This window comes from Pseudophryne corroboree, chromosome 2, assembly GCF_028390025.1.
Source record: "Pseudophryne corroboree isolate aPseCor3 chromosome 2, aPseCor3.hap2, whole genome shotgun sequence".
Lineage (NCBI taxonomy): Eukaryota > Metazoa > Chordata > Amphibia > Anura > Myobatrachidae > Pseudophryne > Pseudophryne corroboree.
Window position 1 is genome coordinate 33,717,623 of NC_086445.1, and position 25,406 is coordinate 33,743,028.

Sequence of the window (25,406 nt, forward strand, 5' to 3'; positions counted from 1 at the left end):
AGATAAACACCCCTGGTTCCTTTATAGCACACTGCCCCTACTGTCATTGTATGTATACAGGACAACGACCCCAAACATATAGCTAAAGTCATTAAGAACTATTTTCAGTGTAAAGAAGAACAAGGAGTCCTGGAAGTGATGATATGGTCACCACAGAGCCCTGATTGCACCAGCTGTGTGTGTAGACAGCCCTAAATAAATAAATATATATATATATACATACACACACACACACACACACACACACACACACAAACAGCGCAAAAATAAAAGGTAGAGTGCAGGTATACAAACACTTTATTGAAAATATAGCATGTAATACAGACCAGTAAATATATAGCCACTTGTCTGCACCAAATCACAATGACAATATCCCTCCCGCATATAATCAGTCTCATTCATCAGTAGTGTGGACACACATCTCTGATAGGAGCTCCAAATGAGATTTATGTTTGTGGTAAAATAATTTTTTAAAAACTATTGAAAACAGATGAGTAATATGTACTGTATAGTAATGTCCGCTGTTCTTCTTGGTCTCTCACAGATGCAATTATGTGACCAGCTGTGGTATACAAAGTGTCCAAGTACTGTAGTTGTAATACAAAGTGTCAGAACATGTGTAGGCAGTAATTCCCTGCCCTAGTGCTGGCTGGCAGCTTTTAAGCTTTGCGAGTGGTGATGATAGTAACAGCAGCACTGCCTCCACTGCAGTGATAATGGAAACACAATATTTTCCACCCTTAGTTAAATTGCTGTCTCCGTCCACGACTATTCTATATTAATAGACAATAGCACCAGTGTCTCTATCTCCCAGTAGGGCAATTAATAAAATCAACAATGTCTCTTATAGGACTGCAGAATTAGGAAATAACGTGACAGATGTAAAACAACTCTATTTCACCATATCTCCTACAATGAGGGGACCCGCTGTCAGCTGATAACGTGCAGCTGTATTAAGGTCCCACGTCTGCCAGACCCGTCCCACATGCTACCAGTCTCTTGGTTATTGCTGACAGACTAAGCACCCACTGTCACTGATTATACTGGTGGAATAATGGCAGAGGATGTGAGGGTGATATAACGGGACAGGGACACACCGTACGTCTGTGTAATCCTCCCCCCTGAGTTGGACCACGGGAACATGGCCCCTGTACGCCTCCTGGCTCTGACTTTACTGCTAGTGATTATCCTGGCTGTGATACACCTCCAATTCACAGAGTCAGATCACCTGCGGCAGCCGGCCCCTCTCAGTCCAGGATCCTTTCTATTGGAACCATACAATAGCGCTTCTCAATGTAATCAATACAAACACATAGAAGTAACAAATGTAAGGACTCTGGGAAGAGGGGAAGAACCGCCGCACACGCGCAGAATGGAGCAGAGGATACCGGAAGTGTGGCGGAAATGCCGCACTTCCACACAAAGCGCTTTGAAACGGATATATTATTAAGGCAAAACACTCGTTTTGACATCCTTTATAGTTGTTAGCCATTCCTTATAGATACCAACCCACTTTTAGCGAGCCATTTCGTGTATCCAAAAAAAATAACATGCCCACAACAGGAAGTGATGTCATGACTAGTTCCCTGATTGTGGGGGGTATAAATAAGAACCCTGTCCCAGCACACTATTACCCCTTGAAGTCTAAAGGACGAAACGCGTTGGGTATTCCCTCTCTGACCTCCTGCTAGATAAGACTCATGCTGTTTTTATCATGATTTTTATATAGATTTTTTATGGAAATTGTGTTATAATCTATGTCATATACTCTGTTTAACATACATATCCCCTGCTAAATGTTATTTTGGCTACCCATATTCCTTTTATAGAACCATTGAGCTTTTAAATATTCTATTGTATTCAACTTAACAAACTATGACACCATTGGTCGCTTAAAACCCCTATCTCTTTTTTCTATCTCATGCTTTCTCTCACAGTAACTTACCATCACCGTCTACTTAGGGGACAGCTGACGCCCATATAATTTGGGAAAGTCTACAAATTAGATTAATCACAATAATTAGTAAAGTAGCTAAGAGATACATTTACTTTTATCTATTTATTTTTCATTTACGTTACGCCAAAAAGTGGCAGTAGGTGGGACTCTCAATTGATGTTTCTGTTCTATCAACAATGCACTTTTTTGTGACGGGCAGTTTATTCACCTAGAACTATGTGACCCCTTCTTATGTCGCCCAAGACTTGAGCTATCACCGAAGCGGCGGCCGCATTCGGAACACACAAACGGCCTCTCCCCGGTGTGAGTGCGCCGATGTATGACTAGGCTGCATCTCTGGACAAAGCATTTGCCACACTCCGTGCACTGAAACGGTTTCTCGCCGGAGTGAATCCGCTGATGCAAGATAAGAGCAGATCTGGCCGTAAAACTTTTCCCGCACTCCAGGCATGGAAATGGCCTCTCCCCGGTGTGAGTGCGCTGATGATTCTCAAGGTGGGCTTTCTGGACAAAACATTTACCACATTCCGTACACAAAAATGGCCTCTCCCCGGTGTGAGTCCTCTTATGGTATAGCAGACGTGACCTCTGAGGAAAGGATTTCCCACAGTAAGAGCAGTGAAACACGTGGTCTTCGGTGTGACATCGCTGGTGGGCGGTGAGAGCCAGATTGGAGCTGAGACGCATTCTGCAGACCGAGCATCTATACAGATTACTGGCGCTATGCGTTTGCTGATGGGTGACGAGGGCTGAATGATTAGGGAAACATTGCAGACACTCCGAGCACTGATGCGTCTTCTCAGGATAGTGTGAGGAGGCGTGCGGACCTGTTGGGGACAAAAGTACCAAGATAAACCCTCTATACATCAGCGGATGGGTCATCACGTGTGATAAACTACACATACTTATACATATACACAACTCAGACATAATTTTTTTTAAATATCATACGGAAAGGCTGTTTATATTAACCCTGTCTTTCCCACATAACACTGGAGTCTAATATAAGATGTATTTAAAACATAAAAGGAGTATAGTAAATGTACCCCAGCACAATGGGTGCAGCCATCTTTTTTTTACACTGCAGGAATGTTACTGAATCTGTCTCCTCCGGCAATTACAGGGAAAACACCAAGAAGGGGCCAGGACAGTATTAGGAAAGTGCAGAATAAAATGGAAATAATTCTGAGACAGAAGAGATGTTAGACTGATTTCCAGAACTACTTTACATGTTTTATACATTACCTGTTCAGGGAACACGACTGATCCCAGCTCTGTATTACACTACCACCTGTCTGGGGTTTGGCTTGCACCAGGCAGTGGTGAGTGGAAACTGTTCCTCTTCCTGCCCTATATTAGGGATTACCAGTCCCAGATCCGTCATAGCATTTGGGCTGTGAATCAGGGTGAGGCAGGTAATGACCCTGACAGTATACTATCTCCAGCCTGTCCTGCATATCAGTATGTAAGTGCAGGAAGAACAGATACTCAATGGGCCTAATTCAGACATGATCGCTCGCTAGGGTTTTTTTTGCACTGCTGCGATCAGATAGTCGCCGCCCATAGAGGAGTGTATTTTCACTTTGCAAGTGTGCGATCCCATGTGTAGCAGAGCTGTACAAACAGATCTTGTGCAGTCTCTGCGCAGCCCAGGACTCACTCAGCCGCTGCGATCGCATCAGCCTGTCCGGGCCCGGAATTGATGTCAGGAACCCTCCCTGCAAATGCTTGGACACACCTGCGTTTTTCCAACCACTCCCAGAAAACAGTCAGTTGCTACCCACAAACGCCTTCTTCCTGTCAATCTCCTTGCGATCGCCTGTGCGAACGGTTCCTTCACACAAACCCATCGCTGAGCGGCGATCCGCTTTGTACCTGTGCAATGCGCCTGCGCATTGCAGTGCATATGCATGCGCAGTTCTGACCTGATTGCAGCACTGCAAAAAACGCTAGCGAGTGATCAGGTCTGAATGACCCCCAGTGTACAGCTGATGCAGCGCAATGTCTGTATTATATTCTCATTATAATGCAAATGAGGTGTTTATGTATCACATCTGCTGTGGACGGGACTGTGTGTTGGACATTAATAGGATATTATATTGATGAATCTAAACCCAGAGCCGGCCTTAGGCACAGGCAAACTAGGCAAATGCCTAGGGCATTTGGTATGCTTAGAGGCACCAGCAGCTTCTGCTGATTAAAATGATATGCAGCATGCCTATATTCTGTGTGTGACTGTGGTTGTTTCTGCATACGAAATGCTACGTTGCGTGTATTCCTGGAAATCACTGTAATGTAGCATTTTGTATGCAGATACAGCCGCAGTCACACACAGAATATAGGCATGCTGCATATCATTTTAATCAACAGAAGCTGCTTGTGCATCCTAGCCACATAGTAATGCAAATAAGATGCATTTTCATAAACAAAAGGCGCCCAACGTTAGCAGAGCTGCCAGCTGACTCATGCCAGGCATCTCCTGCAGAACTAGCGGCGGTGCTAGGGGGCACCAGCCAAAATCTTGCCTAGGGCATCATATTGGTTAAGGCCAGCTCTGCCTAAACCAGATGTGTTACTCGCAGGATGCGGAAGGCGTGTTTACATGTGGAAGAGCTGCATGACCAATGGCTCTCCTGCCTGCCTCTTACAGGAAATACTGTGTGGCCTATGTAATCTTTCTTATTGTGTATACGTTTTTTTAAGGATGCACTGAAGATCATCCCCCTCCCTTGGACTGTCACGCTTAGCAGAGCACCGGCTTGTCAAGCCATGGCCACATCATGTGACCCCAAGCTGTGCAGGATAACAATTATTTATTTATTAGCCGTTTCCTATATAGCGCAGCATATTTCATTGCGCTTTACAATTAGAATAACAGGAATAGAACAAAACTGGGTAAAAACAGACAGACATAGAGGTAGGAAGGCCCTGCTCGCAAGCTTACACTCTACAGGGTAATAGGCATTGATACACAAGGATAGATGCTACCTATTGCATAATGGTCCACAGATTGCTAGGTTCTTAATGGGTTGTATGATGATACCCCACAATGTTGGCCAAGGGTCAGGAGGGTGTGAGAGTGAGAAAGACAAAATATGTGAGGTTATGTATACTGTACAGAGAGGATGTAATGAGATAGGGAAGCCCTGAAGGTTATCACTTTACATGCTGGAGAATCCAGCCAATCCGTGCGTCTGGCTGTGGGGATGGGGAGGCAGGCCAGAGACTCAGGATACTAGCTGAAGTTCTGTGTTCTCAGTTTGAGTTCAGATCCTGACATGGAATAACCTGGGGGGGATGTGATTCCTGCCAGGGGACACAACATGCCCATGCGTCTTGTATCTGCAACTCACCCTCCCCAGTGGCCAGGATTCAGAGAAGCGGTTTTCATGAGAGTGTAGACATTGACAGCGGCATCTATCTCAGTGGGACCCAGCTCAGCAGCCTCCCTTCCCAGCGGTGCTTCCCCCAGTCCAGATGGTTAACAGTGACTCCACGACTGATTCTAGGGTCTCAGTGTTCTAGGACACGCTAGGGCTCCGATGCTGCCAATGCTGGTTATATTGTACATAGTTTGTACATACCTTAATGTGTGCAGTGTTAAATACAGGTATCTTTTCTACCTTTGCTACTGCGTGCATTGCTGTGCGATCGGTAGGGACACATGAAGTACGTGGGATACAGTGCGAGAGCTATAGGCCGGATTAATGCGCGCATAATCCCGGTATCATCACAACCACGATTAGTTTTGGTGACGCAAATTACATTTAATGGGACGACCAATCTCAACCCTTGAAGAGTATGAATTGTGACTCCTCATCCATCACTGCTGGAATATAGAGTCTGCACCTTTATACTGTGTCTCAGTTACAACTGCAGATGATGAGAGATTAGATAATCCATAATCAGACCACACACACACACACACACACACACACACACACACACACACACACACACACACACACACACACACACACACACACACACACACACACACACACACACGTTTATTCTCACTAAGGGGGTAATTCCAAGTTGATCGCAGCAGGAAATTTTTTAGCAGTTGGGCAAAACCATGTGCACTGCAGGGGAGGCAGATGTAACATGTGCAGAGAGAGTTAGATTTGGGTGGGTTATTTTGTTTCTGTGCAGGGTAAATACTGGCTGCTATACTTTTACACTGCAATTTAGATTGCAGATTTAACTCACCCCACCCAAATCTAACTCTCTCTGCACATGTTATATCTGCCTCCCCTGCAGTGCACATGGTTTTGCCCAACTGCTAACAAAGTTCCTGCTGCGATCAACTTGGAATTACCCCCTAAGCACGGCCTGTACATGATATACAGTGATCACTATTAGAGGGACATTATTGGGAAATCACTAATCACTATAACAATGCATGCTCCAGATGTCTCCTCCTGCTGTGTGATCTCCTGGCTGCAGGGTACGGCACCATTGCTGGTGATATTACAGTTCCCACACAGCCATGCTGAGAAATAACCTGTCCCTATGTACTATCATTTATACCATGGTATAGAGAGGTGAGTGTGTGTAATGGGACAGACGTCCTCTGTGCCCCACAGTGAGTGGGTGATAGGAAACCTGTACAGCAGGCACCATGATGGACAGATGCCAGCCGCGGGTATGACAGGGCCACAACTTTCTGGCACGTCTACACATCAGGGTGTGATTACCTCATAGTCAGGTGACACCGCAATGCGCACGTGCGTCAGACAACAACAACAGGCATCACCGGTCAGCGACAGGATGGTGCGAAAAATCCGATCGCACGGGCGTTCGCAATGTGATTGACAGGAGGAGGCCGTTTGTGGGTGGTAACTGACCATTTTCAGGGAATGTCCAGAAGAACGCAGGCGTGTCCAAGTGTTTTCAGGGAGGGTGTGTGACATCAGCCCCGGCCCCTATCAGCCTGTTCTCATCACACTATAGGAGTATGTCCTGGGCTGCGCACACACTGCACACACTGCATTAGTTTGCAGCTCGGCGTATGCATGGGATTGCACACTTGCACGGTGAATATACACTCCCCCTGGGGGTTGTGACTCTATGAACGCAGGACAGCACAGTTAGCAGCCCAGCAATCAGATCTGAATCACCCATACTATCTGATTAGGGAAACATAGACAGTGATGGGTATATCTTATGTTTATCCTCTTTAGTATGTTACTATGAAGCGTGTCTGGTCACAGCCTATCACTCTACATGGGCAGTAATAGCAACACTGACACCTGCAGGTTATAGAGGAAATGACACACACAGGGAAAGCTGATCCCATGTTCCTGGAGATGCCCCTTATTATATCACTAGGAATGAGGGACGTCATTGCTCCCTAGTGAGTGATGAGCTACACTCCTGTGTCTAATGATCCACAAGAGAAGTGTCTTGCCAATGTGATGTCACAGATTTCTAGTGAGCCAATAGGCTGCAATGTCATGGTTATTGCTTCTGTTCACAAAATGGCTGCCACCACTATGTGAAGGCACAGGATACATTTACAGACAAAAGCACAGTAGCATAATAATGTATGTTATTTTAACTAACTAGATACAAAGTTTAATATTCAACAACAGACTGAGCAGAAATGCAGCTGTGTGACATCACCCGTCCTCTTTTGCGCAAATGTTCCAGTTTTGAAAACCAGGCCTGGCGTTGTGGAGTGGGGGTGGGAACTGAAGGAAAATGGAATGGTAGGTGGGTGGAAGTAGGTGCAGATCAGTGTTTTACGTGACAGTTTAAAATGAATAACATGATGAGGAGAAGGCATGTTTAGGTGCTAGCCCTGTGTTGGGAGGGAGCGCAGTAATTTCCGCTCAGCATGGGGAGATGACTTTTCCAACTCCTCTGAAATGGTGGAAATTGGGCCTCATCCTGCACTTCTGATGTGTGCGCACTCTGTACCTCCCAGTTGTTCTTTTCTAGGGGGATAAAGAACCAAGTGATCACTACATTCATACACACACAAAAGTCACAGAAGTGTCCCGTCACTCTCATACCCAATATAACACAAACCGAAAAAACCCCATTCATTTGGCGGCAAAAGCTGTCCACTTTTTCCGCCAGTTTATTAAAACAAACCTTGTTATGCATGTAGCGGGCAGTTTATTAATTTAGAACGGTGTGAACCCTCTGATGTCGACTAAGATTTGAGCCATTAGAAAAGCAGCGGCCGCACTGGGAACACACAAACGGCCTCTCCCCGGTGTGAGTGCGCTGATGCTTGATAAAGTCGGCTTTCTGGGCAAAGCACTTGCTGCATTCTGTGCACTGAAACGGCTTCTCCCCGGTGTGAATACGTTTATGCGTGGTAAGCGTGACTTTCAGGGAAAAACATTTGCCGCATTCAGAGCACTTAAAGGGCTTCTCGCCAGAGTGAGTCTGTTGGTGCACAGTTAGGGCAGACCTGCTGGTAAAACATCTCCCGCACTCCAGACAGGAAAATATCTTCTCCCCGGTGTGAGTGCGCTGATGTGAGACAAGGCTGAATTTCCAGGCAAAACATTTGCTACACTCCGTGCACTTAAACGGCTTCTCGCCAGAGTGAATCCACTGGTGCGCAGTAAGGCCAGACCTTCTGGTAAAACATATCCCGCACTCCGGGCATGAAAATGGCCTCTCCCCGGTGTGAGTCCTCTTATGTGACAAAAGATGGGACCTCTGTTGCAAGGATTTCCCACTGTAACAATGGGACAGTCTGTCCTCGGTGTGACATTGCTGGTGGGCGGTAAGAACCAATTTGGAGCTGAAACACATTCCGCAGACAGAGCATCTATACAGATTACTGGTGCTATGTGTTTGCTGATAGGTGACGAGGGCTGAATGATTAGGGAAACATTGCTGACACTCCGAGCACTGATGCGTCTTCTCAGGATAGTGTGAGGAGGCGTGCGGACCTGTTGGGCACAAAAGTACTAAGATAAACCCTCTAAACATCAGCGGACGGGTCGCATCATCACATGTGAGACATTTTGTGTAGTAATACATATGTACCATATAGATATCAGATATTAAATGTATTCAGTATCATATAAAATTGTTACTTATAAGTTAACCCTGCCATTCCCACACCTTGGAGTTTGACTAGAATTGTCTAGTTTACTGTGTATTATAAACATAAATGGACTGTAGTACTGACATCATCACTCCACTCATATCAGCACAATGGAAGCAGCCATCTTGCTTTTTACACTCCTAGAACATTGCTGAATCTGTCTCCTCCCCTCAATGGCAATAAGGGTAAAACACCAAGCAGAATGGGAAGAGACAGAGTTATACAAGTATAGAGTAATTCTGGAACAGAACACGTTAGACAGATGTCCACATTTACTTTCATGTTTATATGGCGCCCTAACCTGTCTAAGGAATATTTTTGAACGTACCCCCACCTATTCCTGTAACTACTGGCTGACTGGGGGGTAGCTCATCCTGCCCCATCTACCGGACTAGCAGTCCCAGCACTGGCAGATATAATAGTGTGTGGGCTGTGAGACAGAGCGGAGGCAGCGGTAGGACGCAGCGCTGGATTATGGTTGGCTGTGTGCTTACAGACATGGGGGGATGGGAGAGACTGCTATCCAGAGATCCCCAACTCAGGGGATACTACATGACGCCGGGTAGCAGGCGGAGGCACTACATATGCAGAAGGCAAGCATTAGGCAGAGTAAAGGTTATTACTATAACAATAGGTATTGTAGGAGGGAGGTCAGTCATCGGCAGCTGTGCACATCACAGATACAGAACCCCATCACTGACTTTCCAGTGCACCTCTATGGGGGTGACAGGAAACATCTTACATCTTAGTAGCCATGAGGTACCATAAAACCATTTAGCAACTGGTGGCATTGACTGATAATCGATTTCCCTGACTACATGGTACTATTCCATTGCTGGTGATATTACAGGTCCCGCACAGCCATGCTGAGAAATAACCTGTCCCTATGTACTATCATTTATACCATGGTATAGAGAGGGGAGTGTGCATAATGGGACAGATGTCCTCTGTGCCCAGACATCCTCTGTGAGTGGGTGACAGGAAACCTGTACAGCAGGCACCAGGACGGGCAGATGCCAGCCGTGGGTATGACAGGGCCACAACTCTCTGGCAGGTCTACACATCAGGGTGTGATTACCTCGTAGTCAGGTGACTGATGTAATAATAGAGATGGAGACGTAGATGGAGATTACCTAGATATTAGTAATGCCCGATCCCACACCGAAGACTCAGAAATCAGGTATAAGGCTAGGGCATGAATACAATGGCGGCTGAATAGATACAATGCTGGAAGGAGAATTGCCTATACTTGTATTACATGAATTACATGCAGAGGAGGAGGGGAAGGGGGGGGGGGGGGGCTTCCAGTGCCAGGTCACAGGTCACACGGTACCTCTGTGGCCAAACTCACTCTGGTGTAAATGGGAAAAGTGTTCATCAGTGCAGAATAAACAGTAATTTAAAAGCAGAACAGAAAAACTATTAACATAATCAGGTTACATGTGGAGTTATATAGAATAGAACAGCACTTTGCATACTATCTGATCAGGGAAACATACACAGTGGGGGTAATTCCAAGTTGATCGCAGCAGAATTTTTTTTAGCAGTTGGGCAAAACCATGTGCACTGCAGGGGGGGGGGGCAGATATAACATTTGCAGAGAGAGAGTTAGATTTCGGTGGGTCATTTTGTTTCTGTGCAGGGTAAATACTGGCTGCTTTATTTTTACACTGCAATTTAGATTGCAGATTGAACTCACCACACCCAAATCTATCTCTCTCTGCACATGTTATATCTGCCTCCTCTGCAGTGCACATGGTTTTGCCCAACTGCTAACAAAGTTCCTGCCGCGATCAACTCAGAATTACCCCCAGGTGATGGCTATATCTTATGTTTATCCTCTTTAGTATGTTACTATGAAGAGTTTCTGGTCACAGCCTATCCCTCTACATGGGCAGTAATAGCAACACTGACACCTGCAGGCTATAGAGGAAATGACACACACAGGGAAAGCTGATCCCATGTTTCTGGAGATGCCTTATTGTATCACTAGGAATGAGGGACGTCATTGCCCCCTAGTGAGTGATGAGCTACAATCTTGTCTACTGATCCTGACCACAAGATACCATAGGTATCCTGCCTCAGTGATGTCACTGATTCCTAGTGAGCTGACAGGCTGCATTGTCGCAGGTATTTCTTCCACCCACAAAATGGCTGCCATCACTATGTGACAACAGAGGACATGTATAAAGAAAAGACGCATCGTAACATAACTTATTTTATTTTAACTAACTAGCAACAAACTTTAATTATATTTAATGTTCCACAGACTGAGTGTAAATGCTGCTGTGTGATATCACCCATACTCTTTTGTGGTAATGTTCTAGTTTTGCCATTCAGGCCTGAATTTTCTCCAAAACTGGGTGGAAGGGGGCGCAGATTAGTGTTTTTTTAGGATGGGATTAATGTATAATACGAGGAGGAGTGGATGCCACGTTTAGAGGGAGCGTAGCCTTTTCCACTCAGCAAGAGGACATGACATTTCCAACTCCTCTGAAATGGTGGAGATCGGGCCTCATCCTACACTTCTACTATGAGATCACTTTGTACCTACCAGTTGTTCTTCTCTAGGGAGAAGATGAACCAAAGGAATCACTACATTCATACACACAAAAGTCACAGATTGTCACTGACCTAGGTTGGGGGTGTTGTGAACTCGGGGGTTCTTCCGATGGTATGGAAGAGAAACCACAGCTGGGTCGGAACAGGGATGGCCTGATATAGGTCTTCCTCATACAGGACTCTGACAGTAAGGCTTGGTGAAAATATTGAAGAACTTTATTGCAGGAATGGAGCAACACAATGTCACATAGCAGCGAGCGAACTTATGGGAGAATGTCCAGGCCTATAGAAGAATTTGTAAGCAATGTTAAAGATGCTAATAAATGAAGTACTTGTGAGAGATGGTGAAAGACACTGAGAACGATGCTTTTAAAGATACTGGTGATTAAAGAGCTTGTGAGCGATGTAAAAGATACTGGTGACTGAAGAACTTGTGAGCGATGTTTAAAGACACTGAAGATTTGTAGAATTTGAGAGCGGTGTTTAAAGACACTGATGACTTGTAGAACTTGAAAGCGGTGTTTAAAGACACTGATGACTTGTAGAACTTGAGAGCGGTGTTTGAAGACACTGATGATTTGTAGAACTTGAGAGCAGTGTTTTAAAGACACTGATGATTTGTAGAACTTGAGAGCGGTGGTTAAAGACACTGATGATTTGTAGAACTTGAGAGCGGTGGTTAAAGACACAGACGATTTGTAGAACTTGAGAGCGGTGGTTAAAGACACTGATGAATTGTAGAACTTGAGAGCGGTGTTTAGCCCGCGGCCCACGCTGATTCCGAGAAGCGCTGGTGACTGGACCACAGAGGAACACACCAGCCGCTGGGAACGCTGGAAACAGTACAGCAACTGGCACCTGGAAATGCCGGAGACACTGGAGTACAACTACAGAGAGACACGCCGGGAACAAGAGCACTGGCATCCGCCGGGTGTCATGGCAGGGCCCCTGCCCTTGGGAACTGCCGGGAGCCGCGCCAGCCAGACGCCGGAGCCCGTGGACCACCGAAGGCGGAGGCCGCAACACAGACCAGCAGGCACGCAGGGGTAAGCGCGGCGAACGCCGCCTCTGGCGTGTGACAGTACCCCCTCCTCCAGGAGTGGCCCCCGGACACTTCCCAGGTTTTGTTGGATGTCTGGAATGGAAGATCCGCACCAGTCGGGGAGCCATAACTTCAGTAGCCTTGACCCAGCTCCTCTCCTCGGGGCCAAAACCTTTCCACTCCACCAAATACTGTAGATTCTTGTGAAGATAACAAGAATCAAGAATAGCTTTGATTTCAAAGTCCGTTCCAGCTTCAGTCTCTGCAGAGGTTGGCCTCGGGGACTTTGAATGGAACCGGTTTAAAATAAGGGGGCGAAGGAGAGGGACATGGAAGGAATTTGGTATCCGGAGGTGGGAAGGCAATCCCAATTTGCAGACAACCGGGTTCAGGACTTGTAACACGGGGTAAGGACCAATAAACCTCGGAGCGAACTTCATAGTGGGCACCCTTAACCGAAGATTGCGGGTAGAGAGCCATACCCTGTCACCAACCTTGTATTGGGGAGCTGCTCGTCGCTTCCTATCCGCAAAGAACTTATAGCGGCTGGAGACTCTCTTGAGGTTAGCATGGACTCGACTCCAAATTTGACTAAAGTGCCGGAGAGTAGAGGCTGCAGCAGGAACATCCTCCGGAGGACAAGTGGGTAATTCTGGAACTTGGGGATGAAATCCATAATTAATGAAAAATGAGGACTCACCAGTCGAAGAGTGGTACAGATGATTATGGGCAAACTCGGCCCATGGCAACAGTTCCACCCAATCATCTTGCGAAGGAGAAAGGTAAACACAGAGAAAAGTCTCTAAATCTTGATTGACGCGTTCAGTTTGCCCATTGGTCTGTGGATGGTAAGCGGATGAAAACTTGAGTTTTATTTGTAAGGCAGTACATAGGGCTCTCCAGAATCTTGCAGTGAACTGTACCCCTCGATCAGAGACGATTTCCTGTGGTAACCCGTGCAGGCGGAAATGTTCCCGGATAAATAACAAAGCCAACTTGGGAGCTGATGGTAACCCGGTCAAAGGTACAAAATGTGCCATCTTAGAGAAATGGTCAATAATTACCCAGACGGTATTGTGACCCTTGGAGAGGGGTAGTTCAGTGACAAAGTCCATAGAGATATGAGTCCAAGGCCTCTTAGGAATGGACAGTGGATGCAACAACCCCGCAGGAGGCAGATGAAGAATTTTGTGCTGAGCACACTGAGGACATGAGTTGACATAACCTTGAATATCCTTCTTCATAGTGTCCCACCAGTAAGATCTTCGTAGAAATTCCCACATTTTTTTAACTCCAGGATGACCGGAAAACTTGGAAATATGAGCCCACTGCAACAACCTTGGTCGGAATTTAGCTGGCACAGACATTCTCCCAGGAGGAGGACCCAGAGCGGTGGGAACCACTGACATAGAAACTGGACTGAGAATCAAAGCCTTCTCAACGGAACTCTCCTCATCCGAAGCCGTCAAGGAACGGGAGAAAGCATCAGCCTTGGTGTTAAAAGTCCCAGCCCGGTACTTAATAACAAACGAGAATCGAGTAAAGAAGAGCGCCCATCTAGCTTGACGGGGGTTCAAGCACTGGGCCGTCTTGAGGTACAGCAAATTCTTGTGATCAGTAAAAATTGTAATTAGGTGTTTAGCACCTTCCAAAAGATATCTCCATTCCTCCAAGGCAGATTTTATTGCCAAAAGCTCTTTGTCTCCAATGGTGTAATTCCGTTCAGCAGGAGAGAACTTGCGAGAATGGAAACCACATGGATGTAACTTCCCGTCTGGAGCGTACTGCGAAAGCACGGCACCTATGCCTACTGTGGAAGCATCAACCTCCAAAAAGAATGGTTTTGAAAAAATAAGAATTTACTTACCGATAATTCTATTTCTCATAGTCCGTAGTGGATGCTGGGAACTCCGTAAGGACCATGGGGAATAGCGGCTCCGCAGGAGACTGGGCACAAAAGTAAAGCTTTAGGACTACCTGGTGTGCACTGGCTCCTCCCCCTATGACCCTCCTCCAAGCCTCAGTTAGGATACTGTGCCCGGACGAGCGTACACAATAAGGAAGGATTTATGAATCCCGGGTAAGACTCATACCAGCCACACCGATCACACCGTACAACCTGTGATCTGAATCCAGTTAACAGCATGATAACAGAGGAGCCTCTGGAAAGATGGCTCACAACCACAATAACCCGATTTTTGTAACAATAACTATGTACAAGTATTGCAGACAATCCGCACTTGGGATGGGCGCCCAGCATCCACTACGGACTATGAGAAATAGAATTATCGGTAAGTAAATTCTTATTTTCTCTGACGTCCTAGTGGATGCTGGGAACTCCGTAAGGACCATGGGGATTATACCAAAGCTCCCAAACGGGCGGGAGAGTGCGGATGACTCTGCAGCACCGAATGAGAGAACTCCAGGTCCTCCTCAGCCAGGGTATCAAATTTGTAGAATTTAGCAAACGTGTTTGCCCCTGACCAAGTAGCTGCTCGGCAAAGTTGTAAAGCCGAGACCCCTCGGGCAGCCGCCCAAGATGAGCCCACTTTCCGTGTGGAATGGGCTTTTACAGATTTTGGCTGTGGCAGGCCTGCCACAGAATGTGCAAGCTGAATTGTGCTACAAATCCAACGAGCAATAGTCTGCCTAGAAGCAGGAACACCCAGCTTGTTGGGTGCATACAGGATTAACAGCGAGTCAGATTTTCTGACTCCAGCCGTCCTGGAAACATATATTTTCAGGGCCCTGACTACGTCCAGCAACTTGGAGTCCTCCAAGTCCCTAGTAGCCGCAGGTACCACAATAGGCTGGTTCACGTGAAACGCTGAAAACACCTTAGGGAGAAATTGAGGATGAGTCCTCAATTCCGCCCTGTCTGGAAGATCAGATAAGGGCCTTTACAGGATAAAGCCCCCAATTCTGACACGCGCCTGGCCGAGACCAGGGCCAACAACATGACCACTTTCCATGTGAGATATTTTAACTCCACAGATTCAAGTGGTTCAAACCAATGTGACTTTAGGAACCCCAAAACTACATTGGGATCCCAAGGTGCCACTGGAGGCACAAAAGGAGGCTGTATATGCAGTACCCTTTTACAAAACGTCTGAACTTCAGGAACTGAAGTTAGTTCTTTCTGGAAGAAAATTGACAGGGCCGAAATTTGAACCTTAATGGACCCCAATTTTAGGCACATAGACACTCCTGTTTACAGGAAATGCAGGAATCGACCTAGTTGAAAATTCCTCCATCGGGGCCTTACTGGCCTCGCACCCCGCAACATATTTTCGCCAAATGCGGTGATAATGCTTTGCGGTTACATCCTTCCTGGCTTGATCAGGGTAGGGCTGACTTCATCCGGAATGCCTTTTTCCTTCAGGATCCGGCGTTCAACCGCCCTGCCGTTAAACGCAGCCGCGGTAAGTCTTGGAATAGACAGGGTCCTTGCTGGAGCAGGTCCCTTCTTAGAGGTAGAGGCCACGGGTCCTCCGTGAGCATCTCTTGAAGTTCCGGGTACCAATTCCTTCTTGGCCAATCCGGAGCCACGAGTATAGTTCTTACTCCCCTCCGTCTTATAATTCTCAGTACTTTTGGTATGAGAGGAAGAGGAGGGAACACATACACTGACTGGTACACCCACGGTGTTACCAGAGCGTCCACAGCTATTGCCTGAGGGTTCCTTGACCTGGCGCAATACCTGTCCAATTTTTTGTTTAGGCGGGACGCCATCATGTCCACCTTTGGTTTTTCCCAATGGTTTACAATCATGTGGAAAACTTCTGGGTGAAGTCCCCACTCTCCCGGGTGGAGGCCGTGCCTGCTGAGGAAGTCTGCTTCCCAGTTGTCCACTCCCGGAATGAATACTGCTGACAGTGCTATCCCATGATTTTCCGCCCAGCGAAGAATCCTTGCAGCTTCTGCCATTGACTGCTTCTTGTGCCACCCTGTCTGTTTACATGGGTGACTGCCGTGATGTTGTCCGACTGGATCAACACCGGCTGACCTTGAAGCAGAGGTCTTGCTAAGCTGAGAGCATTGTAAATGGCCCTTAGCTCCAGGATATTTATGTGAAATGATGTCTCCAGGCTTGACCATAAGCCCTGGAAATTTCTTCCCTGTGTGACTGCTCCCCAGCCTCTCAGGCTGGCATCCGTGGTCACCAGGACCCAGTCCTGAATGCCGACTCTGCGGCCCTCTAGAAGATGAGCACTCTGCAACCACCACAGGAGGGACACCCTTGTCCTTGGTGACCGGGTTATCCGCTGATGCATCTTTAGATGCGACCCGGACCATTTGTCCAGCAGGTCCCACTGGAAAGTTCTTGCGTGGAATCTGCCGAATGGCTTTGCTTCGTAGGAAGCTACCATTTTTCCCAGAACCCTTGTGCATTGATGCACTGAGACTTGGCTCGGTTTTAGGAGGTTCCTGACTAGCTCGGATAACTCCCTGGCTCTCTCCTCCGGGAGAAACACCTTTTTCTGAACTGTGTCCAGAATCATCCCTAGGAACAGAAGACGAGTCGTCGGAACCAGCTGCGATTTTGGAATATTGAGAATCCAATCGTGCTGTCGCAACACTACCTGAGATAGTGCTACACCGACCTCCAACTGTTCCCAGGATCTTACCCTTATCAGGAGATCGTCCAAGTAAGGGATAACTAAAACTCCCTTTCTTCGAAGGAGTATCATCATTTCGGCCATTACCTTGGTAAAGACCCGGGGTGCCGTGGACCATCCAAACGGCAGCGTCGGACACTGATAGTGACAGTTCTGTACCACAAACCTGAGGTACCCTTGGTGAGAAGGGTAAATTTGGACATGAAGGTAAGCATCCTTGATGTCCATAGACACCATGTAGTCCCCTTCTCTTGAATTTGAACCTCTGTATGTGAGTGTTCAAAGATTTTAGATTTAAAATCGGTCTCACTGAGCCGTCCGGCTTCGGTACCACAACAGTGTGGAGTAATACCCCTTTCCCTGTTGCAGGAGGGGTACCTTAAGTATCACCTGCTGGGAATACAGCTTGTGAATGGCTTCCAACACTGCCTCCCTGTCTGCTTGTAAAGCCCCAGCGTCATGCTGAGGGCTTGGCAGAGGCGGGAGAGGGCTTCTGTTCCTGGGAACTGGCTGATTTCTGCAGCCGTTTTCCTCTCCCTCTGTCACGGGGCAGAAATGAGGAACCTTTTGCCCACGTGCCCTTATGGGAACGAAAGGACAGCGCCTGATAATACGGCGTCTTCTTATGTTGAGAGGCGACCTGGGGTAAAAACGTGGATTTCCCAGCTGTTGCCGTGGCCACCAGGTCTGAAAGACCGACCCCAAATAACTCCTCCCCTTTATAAGGCAATACTTCCATATGCCATTTGGAATCCGCATCACCTGACCACTGTCGTGTCCATAACCCTCTTCTGGCAGAAATGGACAGCGCACTTACTCTTGATGCCAGTCGGCAAATATCCCGCTGTGCATCACACATATATAGAAATGCATCTTTTAAATGCTCTACAGGCAATAATATACTGTCCCTATCTAGGGTATCAATATTTTCAGTCAGGGAATCCGACCATGCCAACCCAGCACTGCACATCCAGGCTGAGGCGATTGCTGGTCGCAGTATAACACCAGTATGTGTGTAAATACATTTTAGGATACCCTCCTGCTTTCTATCAGCAGGATCCTTAAGGGCGGCCATCTCAGGAGAGGGTAGAGCCCTTGTTTTGACAAGCGTGTGAGCGCTTTATCCCCCCTAGGGGGTGTTTCCCAACGCACCCTAACCTCTGGCGGGAAAGGATATATGCCAATAACTTTTTAGAAATTATCAGTTTTTTATCGGGGGAAACCCACGCTTCATCACACACCTCATTTAATTTCTCAGATTCAGGAAAACTACAGGTAGTTTTTCCTCACTGAACATAATACCCCTATTGGTGGTACTCGTATTATCAGAAATGTGTAAAACATTTTCCATTGCCTCAATCATGTAACGTGTGGCCCTACTGGAAGTCATATTTGTCTCTTCACCGTCGACACTGGAGTCAGTATCCGTGTCGGCGTCTGTATTTGCCATCTGAGGTAACGGGCGCTTTAGAGCCCCTGACGGCCTATGAGACGTCTGGACAGGCACAAGCTGAGTAGCCGGCTGTCTCATGTCAATCACTGTCTTTTGTAAAGAGCTGACACTGTCATGTAATTCCTTCCAGCAGTTCATCCACTCAGGTGTCGACCCCCTAGGGGGTGACATCCCTATTACAGGCAATTTGCTCCGCCTCCACATCATTTTCCTCCTCATACATGTCGACACAAACGTACCGACACACAGCACACACACAGGGAATGCTCTGATAGAGGACAGGACCCCACTAGCCCTTTGGGGAGACAGAGGGAGAGTTTGCCAGCACACACCAGAGCGCTATATATATATACAGGGATAACCTTATATAAGTGTTTTTCCCCTTATAGCTGCTGTATTGTTTATAAAGCGCCTAATTAGTGCCCCCCTCTCTTTTTTAACCCTTTCTGTAGTGTAGTGACTGCAGGGGAGAGCCAGGGAGCTTCCCTCCAACGGAGCTGTGAGGGAAAATGGCGCCAGTGTGCTGAGGAGATAGGCTCCGCCCCTTTCTCGGCGGCCTTTTCTCCCGTTTTTCAGTGAAATCTGGCAGGGGTTAAAATTCATCCATATAGCCCTGGGGGCTATATGTGATGTATTTTCGCCAGCCAAGGTGTTTTTATTGCTGCTCAGGGCGCCCCCCCCTAGCGCCCTGCACCCTCAGTGACCGAAGTGTGAAGTGTGCTGAGGAGCAATGGCGCACAGCTGCAGTGCTGTGCGCTACCTTGGTGAAGACAGGATGTCTTCTGCCGCCGATTTTCCGGACCTCTTCTTGCTTCTGGCTCTGTAAGGGGGCCGGCGGCGCGGCTCTGGGACCGGACTCCATGGCTGGGCCTGTGTTCGATCCCTCTGGAGCTAATGGTGTCCAGTAGCCTAAGAAGCCCAATCCACTCTGCACGCAGGTGAGTTCGCTTCTTCTCCCCTTATTCCCTCGATGCAGTGAGCCTGTTGCCAGCAGGTCTCACTGAAAATAAAAAACCTAAAACTAAACTTTTCACTAAGCAGCTCAGGAGAGCCCCTAGTGTGCACCCTTCTCGTTCGGGCACAAAAATCTAACTGAGGCTTGGAGGAGGGTCATAGGGGGAGGAGCCAGTGCACACCAGGTAGTCCTAAAGCTTTACTTTTGTGCCCAGTCTCCTGCGGAGCCGCTATTCCCCATGGTCCTTACGGAGTTCCCAGCATCCACTAGGACGTCAGAGAAATTTGGTTTTTGAAGTACCGGAGCGGACATAAAGGCTGCCTTCAACTGAGTGAACGCTGCTACCGCTTCAGAGGACCAATGACTTGGGTCAGAACCCTTCTTGGTTAGGGCAGTGATAGGTGCCACAATGGTAGAGAATCCCTTTATGAATTTCCGGTAGTAATTTGCAAAACCCAGAAATCGTTGTACCGCTTTTAAGGAAAGAGGCTGAGTCCAGTCCCGAATGGCAGTGAGTTTCTCCGGATCCATACGAAGCCCCGTGCCTGAAATGATGAAACCAAGAAATGGAACAGAAGGGACCTCAAAGGTACATTTGGAAATCTTGCCATAAAGATGATTCTCTCGCAATCGAAGTAGTACCTCTTTGACCTGTATTCTGTGCTCTGTGAGATTCTTATAAAATATCAGAATATCATCCAAATATACCACTACACTTAGGTATAGCATATCCCGAAAGATTTCATTAATGAATCCCTGGAAGACGGCTGGGGCGTTGTTGAGGCCAAACGGCATTACCAGATACTCGTAATGCCCGTCCCTGGTATTGAAGGCCGTCTTCTATTCGTCCACCTGTCGGATACGTATCAAGTTATAAGCTCCCCTTAAGTCGAGCTTGGTGAAGACACGGGCTCCCCGAACTCTGTCCAAAAGCTCCGTGATGAGCAGCAACGGATACTTATTCTTAATGGTGACATCATTTAGACCACGATAGTCAATACATGGTCTCAGCCCTCCGTCCTTCTTCTTCACAAAAAAGAACCCTGCCCCCGCCGGAGAGGTAGAGGGGCGAATTAATACTTTCTGCAGATTAGACTTGATATAGTCCAACATAACTTGGGTCTCGAGTAATGATAAGGGATAAATGCGACCCCGAGGTGCCATTTTCCCTGGAATGAGCTCAATGGGGCAGTCCCAGGGTCTATGCGGTGGTAACTGATCGGCTGCCTGTTCCGAGAACATGTCTGAAAACTCCCGATAGGCCTCCGGAAAGAGCCCTTCATCTGACTTGGAAGATACACGGAGCGGGTAGACAGGAGTGAGACAATTTGAATGACAAAATGGACTCCAAGATATTATTTGTGTCGAACTCCAGTCGACGTGAGGGTTGTGAAGTTTAAGCCAAGGAAGGCCGAGAAAAAGATCGTGGGGCATCTCCAGAATCACTAGGAACTCCAGGCGTTCTTGATGCAGAGCTCCCACTTGCAGCTTGATTGGCACTGTACAACTTGAAATCAGACCGTGGGTACCATTGATGGCAGTCAACGTAATAGGTCGATCGACCGACCGTAACTGAAAACCCAGATTCTGGGCACAAGAAAGGGAAATAAAATTCCCTGCAGCCCCTGAGTTTAGCAGAGCCTTAACGGGTTTGGCTATTGACTCAGAAAACAGAGACACGGAGAGTAAACAGTCCACTGTTGGAGAAGGTTTAGAAGAAACCCCTAGCTCGACTCCTCCGGAACAAGTTAGGACTGCCCGTTTCCCGGGCGAGACTTGCAAAACTTGAGAAAATGATCCGCGACTCCACAGTAGAGGCAGAGTCTACCCTCACGACGACGCTGACGTTCCTCTGGGGACAGCCGAGATCGATTAATCTGCATGGATTCGTCAGGACTCGGAATAACCGTTTGCTTAAATGGAAGAGATCGGACCCTTGATCGATCTGACCGACTACGTTCGCCACCTCGTTCCTGCATGCGAAGATCCACCTTTACACAGAGCGAGATCAACTGTTCTAAGGAATCTGGCAAATCTCTAGTGATCAACTCGTCCTTTAGACGATCGGAGAGCCCATTCCAAAAGGCAGCTCGGAGGGCATCATTATTCCAGCGCAGTTCAGAGGCTATGGTCTGAAAATGAATCACATACTGTCCCACTGAACGAGAGCCTTGTCGGACACGGAGCAAGTCTGCAGAGGCAGCGGTCGTCCTGCCGGGCTCATCAAAGATCCTCCGGAATGACGTAATGAAGTTGGTGTAACTAGAAACCAACGGATCAAATCGCTCCCATAACGGAGACACCCAATCCAACGCTGAACCCTCAAGCAAGGAAATAATGTATGCCACCTTGGACCGATCAGTAGGGAAGTTATGTGAAAGGAGTTCAAAATGTACCTCGCACTGATTGAGGAAACCACGGCAATTCTTGGGATTCCCGTTATAACGAGAAGGAGTAGGGAGCTGACGGCGTAACCTGGTTCCAGACAAGGATGGAACATTACTAGAGACAACCACTGGAGCGGACACTGGAACTGGGGCCGGAACTACTGAAGCCAGAGAAGTCTGAATTTGATCCAGCCGACCAGATCATTCCTGGAAATAATGCATCACTTGGCTCTGTGCTGCTTCCTGACTTTGAACTCGGGAAACCAGGTCCTGGATGGTACTTGCCTCTGGGTTCCGATCCCCCGGGTCCATGAGGCCTGAGTATACTGTCACTGACCTAGGTTGGGGGTGTTGTAATCTCGGGGGTTCTTCCGATGGTAGGGAAGAGAAACCACAGCTGGGTCGGAACAGGGATGGCCTGATATAGGTCTTCCTCCTACAGGACTCTGACAGTAAGGCTTGGGAGAGCGGTGGTTAAAGACACTGATGACTTGTAGAACTTGAGAGCGGTGTTTAGCCCGCGGCCCACGCTGATTCCGAGAACGCTGGTGACTGGACCACAGAGGAACACACCAGCTGCTGGGAACACTGGAAACAGTACAGCAACTGGCACCTGGAAATGCCTGAGACACTGGAGTACAACTACAGAGAGACACGCCGGGAACAAGAGCACTGGCATCCACTTCAGGGGAAAAGACGATACTCAGGCGCCGAGGCCCTGCCCGGCGCCTGACTTTGAATCTCCAGCCTCCACTGGATTGGCGGAACAGTCTGATGACGTCACCTGCTCCCCGCCCACGTGATGCTGGGTGTCATGGCGGCGCCCCTGCCCCGGGGAACCGATGGGAGCCGCGCCAGCCAGACGCCGGAGCCCGTGGACCACCGAAGGCCGCAACACAGACCAGCAGGCACGCAGGGGTAAGCGCGGCGAACGCCGCCTCTGGCGTGTGACACAGATGTCCCTTGGAGAATGGTCTATGCCAGAGTGAGTGCTCTGTAGACAGCCCAAAGCTCCAGGAAGTTGATTGGCAAGCAACTCTTGGGAGTCCAACAGCCCTGAAAGAAGAATTGGCTGGTCACCGCCCCCTATCCGCGGAGACTGGCATCCGTGGTAAGGAGTACCCAATCCGGGATCCAGAAGAAGCGACCCTTGTCCAAGTGAGAATTCTGTAGCCACCAGGAGACAGTTGGACCTCCGGAGGACCATCCTCTGGGACCTGATCAGATGTGGCTGACCATTCCATCTGGACAGGATCAGGTGTTTCAAAGGGTCTGGAGTGGAACTGGGCATACTGCACCATGTGGAAGGAAGAGACCATGGACCCAAAGACCTGCATTGTAGAGTAAATTGACATTAAGCAACTGTAAAGCAACTTGCGCACTCACTGTTGTAGGGTGGAAATCTTGTCTGCTGGCAGGAAAATTCTTTGAACCTGAGAATCCAGGAGAGTTCCCAGATGTAACAACCTTTGAAAAGAAGTAAGGGATGACTTTTTCCAGTTGATTAGCCAGCCGTGTGTTTGCAGGAAGGCATTGGTCAGCTAAAGATGGCAGAGAAGGACCTCCGGAGAGTGTGTATAGGAGCATTCTGACCTGATGACAAAGCTGGGCTGCCATCAAGCCATGATTTTGGTAAAGACCCTGGGAGCAGTAGAAAGACCAAAGGGTAGTGCCGAAATTAGAAATTTTGCTGGAGGACAGCAAACCGTAGAAACCGCTGATGAGAAGGCGCTATAGGCACATAAAGGTAAGCGTCCTGAATGTTCAGAAACACCATTAAGTCTCCAGACTCGATAGCTAGCACAACAGAGCGGAGGGTTTCCATATGAAACCAGGGCACTCTCATAAACTTGGGATTTGAGATTGAGGATAGGCCGATGAGATCCATTGGTTTTCTGAACCAAGAACAGGGTAGAGTAAAAACCCGGCCTGATGATGGGACCGGGATTACTACCCTGAGTGCAGCAGGGACTTAATGGCCTTATGGAGGGCCAAGGCTTTGCCCGGGTCTGATGGGGGGTCTGTGTAAGGACTATGCACACTGAAGAAGTCAGCCTCCCACCCTGGGATCCCCCAGGGGGAAACCTGCCCCTGGCAGGCTGATGGTTTATCTTCAGACTTGGGAATTAGACGTCTGGTAGCCCATGCCTGCTTTGCCCCGGGCTTGGAGGTCTTTGTGGAAGCTGACTGCGGATGGAAGGACTGTCCTTGAGTCTTGCCTTGGGGGCGAAAGGACCCAAAGGAAGATGTCCAAGACCTTGGAGTAGATGCTGAGGGCAGGAAAGCAGTCTTAGAGGCTGCCAGAGTAGCCACATTTGTGTCCAATTCTGCTCCAAATAGGATTTCCCCAGTTTAAGGCCCTTTTGAAGTCCGTGTCAGCTTTCCATGAGCGAAGCCAGATGATGCGGCGGGGTACCAATGAGGTAGCAGATGCCTTAGAAAGGCAAGAGACCAGTATACAAAACTGCTTCACCTAATTAGGAGCCTGCATCTCTTATATGGGTGATGTGGGACAGCTGTTCCCAGGTAACATCAGAGGGAAGGCTTTCCTTCAGAGCCTCTGCCCAGCTCTCAATGGCCTTAGCCACCCAGGTAGCGGTCATAGTTGTTCCAGAAATAGCTCCTGTAAGAGAATAGACAGATTGAGACAGGCTTCAATCTTCATATCCGTAGTCTCCTTTAGGGAAGATGCTGTAGGAATAGGTAAAGTAGAGGTTTTAACCAGACAAGTCACAGGGAAATCCACTGCAGAGGGGACATCCCACTTAGCCACAATCAGCAGCTTGGATAGGGTAAAAAGAAGCCAGGCCCTTTGGTAGCTGGAACTTTTTACCAGGGGTATTCCATGCTTCATGAATGAGTACCTTCTGGCGCTTAAAAAGCAGGGCTTTTGGTTTAGGCGCAGGCTCCTCCTTTTCAATTTGAAGGATGGATTTGATGTCCCTCACTAGCGCAGGTATATCCAATGTAGACTGAGGGATGCTCAGTGAGAAAGGCATCTGCCTCACCAGATGACACCTCCAATCTGAAAGCTGTGTAGACTGTGAGGATGGATTTAATGGGTAAGGGTATTCACCCTGTAACATCTGTTGAAAAGCAGCAGAGGTAGTAGCCAGACTCTGTACTGAGGTAGAGAACACATCCACCCAGGAAGGGAGCATAGCCGTGACTGGTATAGCAGGGTGTACCTGCTGTGGGAATCCCATAGAGCAAAAAGCCAAGGGGGGATTTCTGAACAGGAGCTGGAGGGGCTGGCTGGTTAGGTGGGATATAGCAAGATGCACACAAACCACAATGTCCTGCGGGGGAGACCCTGCTGAACAGGACATGCATGAGACTAGCACATGAGCCTTGTG

The 25,406-nt window shown here is 48.0% G+C and overlaps 1 protein-coding gene across 6 annotated transcripts in view; it reads right to left on the reverse strand.

Moving 5' to 3' along the window:
* Window positions 1-287: 287 nt before the first annotated feature.
* Window positions 288-25,406, reverse strand: part of LOC134994657 (zinc finger protein 260-like) — a 300,567-nt gene continuing 275,448 nt past the window's right edge. For 2 of the 6 annotated variants that reach the window (XM_063950993.1, XM_063950994.1), the window contains exon 17: window positions 8,056-8,874. In XM_063950993.1, coding sequence (XP_063807063.1) covers window positions 8,087-8,874 — 788 coding nt within the window. In that variant the 3' untranslated portion in view covers window positions 8,056-8,086. Of the gene's footprint in view, window positions 2,785-8,053; window positions 8,875-25,406 lie in introns of those variants that run through there. The other 4 variants (XM_063950998.1, XM_063950995.1, XM_063950996.1 and 1 more) reach the window with 4 other exon arrangements.